The 6,095-nt window shown below is 47.8% G+C and overlaps 1 protein-coding gene across 1 annotated transcript; it reads left to right on the forward strand.

Annotated features, from left to right (window-relative positions):
• The first annotated feature begins 869 nt into the window (after positions 1-869).
• Tspyl4 (TSPY like 4) lies at positions 870-4,811 on the forward strand. The gene has a single exon (XM_052751359.1). The coding sequence runs from the start codon at positions 947-949 to the stop codon at positions 2,171-2,173; it is 1,227 nt and encodes a 408-aa protein (XP_052607319.1). The 5' UTR covers positions 870-946; the 3' UTR covers positions 2,174-4,811.
• Positions 4,812-6,095: the final 1,284 nt, after the last annotated feature.

The following is a 6,095-nucleotide window of genomic DNA, read 5'->3' on the forward strand; positions in this document are numbered from 1 at the left end:
AAGTAGATATTTTAAAGAGACAATAATTTAGCTTTCTGGAAAAAAACAAAAACAAAACAAAACAAAAACCCCAAAAACCTGATCATTGTTTCTACCCTCACAAAAGCAAATTCGGGCAAATGTTTGTTGACTTCATACCCACAAGCATGAAGCAGAAACTAAGATTATAACTCAAGGCAAAGGAGCATTAATATGCGTCGTTTTAGAAATTCAAGTACTCTGAGATTGTATTTCCTCCAGTAATACCTAAGGGCTAAATTTGTGCATATGGCATTCATGTAGGCACCTGTAAGAAAGGAGCAGTTTTCTATTCACTTAAAAGTGAAGAAATATCCAGGCGCTTCATAGACGTCAGGCAATGTATACAAACATCAAAATCGTCACAGAAATAGAAATTAACCTTTTGAATGTCTTGTTTGCATGAAAATAACAACAGCAACGACACTTCTTTTTCAAAATCGGATTCTGCGCAGTTCCTCAGCAGCCGCCATGAATTTCTGTCCGCAATAAGAAAAGTCTGTGAGCTGGTGAATTCGTTTTTCTATTTCTGAGAAGCTCGATGAGATCTGATTTCATTAGACAATAGCTCCTATTTTTTAATTTGAGACAGTGGTTTAGATACTGCTGAAATTAATTCAGAGATTTACGAAAACACGTTAATATAATTCTGCACCCATTTATGTAAATAAACGCAATCTCCCAGATATGATTAAATTTACAGCATCCGTGTAAAAAGACAAAAAGAATACACTTGATTGACAAGCATAATTACCTGGGTAGCGAGTTCTCGCGCTACAGCTAGACGCAGCTGCTACCCTGACGTCACAGGTTGCCATGGTAGCAGCAGCCCCGAAGGAAAAGGGGTGGAGCTAAGCACTCACTGCGGTGCTGCGCTGCGTCTGCAGAGGACAAGGAAGACTCCTCTGCAGGGCTGACATCTGCCAAAATGAGCGGCCTGGATGAGGGCAACGAGCTCCCTCTCGCTAACACCACGACCCCCGCCCATGCCCCGGAAGATCTGGATCTGAAGCAGAACCAGGAGCTCCGCGAGGAAACCGACGCGGCGCGGGCGATGGAGGCTGCAGGTGAGGCCGGTGCAGAGGGAGGCGCGCCCCCGGATTCCGAGCCCTGCGGCCCTGCGCTTTGCCTTGCCGCGGCTGAGAATCCCGGTGCCGCAGCGGCAGCCGGAGAGGGGCTGGTGGCTGCTCCGTCTCCATCAAAGGGCGGGGACGCAGCCTCAGCCCCTGTGGCAGCCGACGACAGCAATGAAAATGGCTGTCAGCCTGGAGAGCCGCGCAGCCCTGCTGGGCCGAAAGCTCCAGAAGCCTGTGGTGCGGTGGGCCTGGGGTCTCAGATGATCCCGGGGGCAAAGAAGACCAAGGAAATGACGGCGACCAAGTGCGCCATCTCTGCAGCCGCGGGGAAGGAGGGGGAGGCGGGGGCGGCGATGCAGGAAAAGAAGGGAGCACAGAAAGAGAAAAAGGTGGCTGGAGGAGGGAAGGAGGAGAATCGTCCCAGGGCCCCGAAGATCAATTGCATGGACTCGCTGGAGGCCATCGATCAAGAGCTGTCAAACGTAAATGCGCAGGCCGACAGGGCCTTCCTCCAGCTGGAGCGCAAATTTGGGCGGATGAGAAGGCTCCACATGCAGCGCAGAAGTTTCATCATCCAAAACATCCCAGGTTTCTGGGTCACCGCTTTTCGGAACCACCCTCAGCTGTCACCAATGATCAGTGGCCAAGATGAAGACATGATGAGATACATGATCAATTTGGAGGTGGAGGAGCTTAAGCACCCAAGAGCAGGCTGCAAATTCAAGTTCATCTTTCAAAGCAACCCCTACTTCCGAAATGAGGGGCTGGTCAAGGAATATGAGCGCAGATCCTCTGGTCGAGTGGTGTCGCTCTCCACTCCAATCCGCTGGCACCGGGGCCAAGAACCCCAGGCCCATATCCACAGGAATCGGGAGGGGAACACGATTCCCAGTTTCTTCAACTGGTTCTCAGATCACAGCCTCCTAGAATTCGACAGAATAGCTGAAATTATCAAGGGGGAGCTGTGGTCCAACCCCCTACAATACTATCTGATGGGCGATGGGCCACGCAGAGGAGTTCGCGTCCCACCAAGACAGCCAGTGGAGAGCCCCAGGTCCTTCAGGTTCCAGTCTGGCTAGGCTCTGTCCTTTCGAGAAGCTTCTGCAGGAGAGTCCCACCACCTCCTCGGCTCGGCCAGCAGCATGCAGCCTTCTGTCTGCTTCCTCTTCCTGTTGGATTGTGTCCTTTGGTTCTTCTAAGTCTCCAGTAGTTTCAAGAAGATTGTGGCTTCCAAGTCTCTGCTCTTCTTTCTCTAGGCCATCACGATGTCCTGCATAGTGTTCATGGTGTTCCAAGTGCATGGCCTCCAAACTGCTTCTCTGCCAAGCTCACAGTGCTGTAGTTTGTACTGCCTTCCTTTGCATGGCTTGGTCCCTGTCTGTGATCATGGTCTTCTTCTAGTTTTTTTAAAGTGGTTCTCTACCACAGGAAAGCTTGACACATCCTTAACCAAGAACTTGCCAGGTTTCATACTTTCTGCTGCGTCCCTGATATCTCTACGTACTGTGATGAACTGTGACGTTGACCACTGCAAGATGGAACTGTATCCCAACCCAGCAATCAGCCCAACAGGACATTCCAACTGATCCTAGCTGTCTTCCTGGGTCTTTGCTATTTATTTATCCTGCTTGTTACGGGTATAACAAGCAGGCGGCTGGTGGGTTTGACTACTAGGTATGAGTGAAGTAACAGGTGAAGAGTGTTTTATGTTACCACATTGGTCTTGTACCTTTGGTTACTGTGCACCGTGATCAGCTACTGGTGAGTATGGAGGCCTGTGCAATTGCCCACTAGTTCTCTCCTGGTTGAGCTTTGCCCAGGCCAACACTGTTCCTCAGGAACTATCTAAGGACCTAAGCTCCTAGGCAGCCCACAGGACCCCTTTACTGTACCATTCATTACCCATGACGCTGTTCACTATTGGGCCTGATATGTAGTCCCATGAGGCAGTGCCCAAGGCGTAGATAGCTTGAATGGCTCCCTTCTAGCGTTAGTTCTGAGCCCTAGCCAACAAATGACTCCGAAGGTAACCCCCTTCTTCCTGTGTCCACACCCACTCTGATTAAGTCAGTCAAAGCTGCCTAGGTTGGGGCAGTTAGAAATCGTTTGTGGCACACAGGGTTTGCTGTGTCTTTCTCCCACGGACTCTTCTCTTTTTCTTCCCCTGTTCCTTTCTCTTTGAAGCAGTTACAGCCCAGAGACAGAAAAACAAAAGGGGCAGCAAGGTTGTTTTTTTTTTTCCTTAAACCCCACCCCCACCCCACCCCCACCCCGTTGTGTACAGGCAGGGAAAAGGTACTGTCAAGTAGACTCCAAAGCTCTTGCTACCCTCACTATATCACCCTTCCCTTGGCAATGTCTGAAAATTCCAAGGGAGACCACCTCCACTCTTGCCTCCTCCTCCTCCATTCTACCAGAGGCTGTGTATTTCTTAAGCTCTAGTTTGAGAAGCCTGGAGAAGAGGAAGAAGCAGCCGGAGGACAGACTGCAGCCCCTGAGCGGGATGTGAATGAATGCAACTAACAGGGCACCCAGGTCCCACGTTTCTAAAGACACAGCGGGGCATTTTCGGGCCTCGGCCTGTAGAATGACCAGAGAGCAGCAATGTGCGTCATCCCTGTTGTCTGCCCGGCCGTGGCCCTTACTCATCAGCTTTTGAATTTCTCTCCTTGTCTCCATCCTAACAAAGGAGGAAGAGGGCTGTCGAGTGCATTGTGGGAGACTCCAGGCATCTCCTGAGGGATGGGGGATGTGGAGTCTGGATTTGCCGGATATGCTCCTGTGGGTAGGCAGCGGTGCTGAACCTGCAGCGGTAGCCCTCACCCGCAGCGGTAGCCCTCGCCTATTCCCTTTCTGACTTAAAAGGATTTGTCTAAGGCTCCTCCAGAGCTCAGGAGGTCTGGATACCGTCAGTGGAGGCTGGGAATTTAAGAGGACTGAAGGGAAAGGGTGGCCCGTTGCAGAGCGAGTTCTTCTAGGCCTGCTGTGATGATTGACGTCTTGCAGGAGCCGGGTTGCGGGGAGGGGTCCCCGAGGCATGTTCCAGTGCAGAATGCGGAGATCAGGTGGGTTGGGATTTAAAGGGGATGCTTGGAGGATTTTCCTATAGTTTTTCCTAATTCTCAACTTCACCACTAGATCTTTTGTAAACAGATGTAAGTCTGGGTGTTTTTCCTTCAGATTCGAGGAGTGACCTTTGTCTGTGGGAGATCAACGGTGTGCACTCCTTATCCCACTGTGCTTGAGCAAACCCTGTTTTTCCCTGTCAGCTGACTGGCAGAATTGATGTTTACAAGCCTGCCTCTTGCTTCTAACTGAGACCAAGTGCAAACATTTGAATTTCTGTCCTTTGCAGTATGAAGACCTCCGGGACTATTCATTACTAGATTAACTTATTCTGGTGTCTGTTCATACACAGCTGTATTCTTAGAAACACAATCCGCACAATGTGATCTTTAAAGTCTGAAGACTTTGTAAACCGTTGCTATGTCTTGTTCAAGTGGTTTCAAAAAGAAAAATGTAACTCGTCTTACTGATATTTCTTGCTGTAGTGATACTTGACATGTTCTTAACCAGTGTGGGGACTAGAATTGCTATCACACTAAATGAGAATCTTAGTCCTTTGTCTTCTCCTGTGTGCTTGAAGGAAAAATGTTACTGTTATGTTTCTTGTCTTCACCAAAAAGAAATAAATGAATAAAAATGAATAAAAAGCTCTGTGCTGTCTGGGCTAACACGGGTTGGGCAATGACGAAGTGCTTCACCTCTATTCACAGGGCAACATAAACTGAGCAGACCAAATTTTTTTTTTTTTTTTTGGCCAGCAGGTGAGAGGCTCTCTGAACTGGTTTTGAGGCTGCACAGAGAATAACTGGGGGGAACTGGGTGTGGTAGCAATGTTCCTGACTGCAGCTCTTGGGAGCCTCAGGAAGGAGGAGCTGGAATCTGAGTCAGCTTGGGCTACAAAGCAACTCACAGGCAGCTAGGCTGCCGTGTGTGTGTGTGTGTGTGTGTGTGTGTGTGTGTGTGTGTGTGTGTGTGTGTATGTGTGTAAGATATAGTCTTAATACAAGATGTATATATGGAGTATATATGGCACATATATCTATATATTTCCATATATATATTGAGACTATACCAAAGGAAGGAAATTAAGATCTAAAACTGAGGAAGAATGAAAAAAATAAAAAGAAATTCAAGGGAATGGCGCAGGCGCAGGGCTGTAGGAATGAACCAGCTGTTGGGTAAGTGATGTTGACAGGATGTTGGAGTCTATTTTCATGGTAGATTAAGCAGAATAGAAGCCATGCTAACCTGCAGGGAGTGAGTGACGCTGTCTCATCAGAAGGAATACCTTTGTTAGACTAAAGCTGAAAAGAAAGGAATGGCAGGGTACAGCGGCATGCTCTGACTACATCTGGGATAGGAAAAAGGCAGAGGATGGATGGTTAACCTGCAAAAGGAAACCCAACCAGCTCTCTTAAATCTCCGAGCCCAGAAATCATATTAGCAAGACTGGCATGTAGGAAACATGCCAGTTGCCAGCCACTTCACGGACTATGCAGCTACTTGATAGATTTTAATTTAGCAGAAATCTTGGTCCACTTGTCAAATTTTTGCTTAGATGGCTAAAATATCTGGTTATTCATTTTCATAAACCACGTAGCATCCATACCTTCCTTAATAGAGATAATGCAGAAGTACTTAGCCTCTAAACCTTTATGGAATAGTGGCTGGGAAAACTATCACTAGTAACTGAAATTGTGAAATCTTTTAAGTCTGTCTAGATATATTTCAGTCACAAACTTATATTTTGGGTATTGCTATTAACTGTTTTGTCTTTTGAATCTGTAACCCAGGCTGGTTTCCAACTCTTGATTGTCCTGCTTCTGTCTCCCTAAGTGCCAGGATTACAGGTATGTACCACTGAGTACTCCTTTCCAAGCACCACAATGCTGCAGGGAAATCACTTAGCATTCACAGATTCCATGTTTCTTACTG

The sequence above is a fragment of the Peromyscus californicus genome, unplaced genomic scaffold (genome assembly GCF_007827085.1).
Source record: "Peromyscus californicus insignis strain IS unplaced genomic scaffold, ASM782708v3 Scaffold_22__1_contigs__length_63687245, whole genome shotgun sequence".
NCBI classification, from domain to species: Eukaryota; Metazoa; Chordata; class Mammalia; order Rodentia; family Cricetidae; genus Peromyscus; species Peromyscus californicus.

What these genes read in the sequence shown, in the direction of transcription:
- Tspyl4 (XM_052751359.1), top strand. Translation starts at nt 947, where the DNA reads ATGAGCGGCCTGGATGAGGGCAACGAGCTCCCTCTCGCTAACACCACG.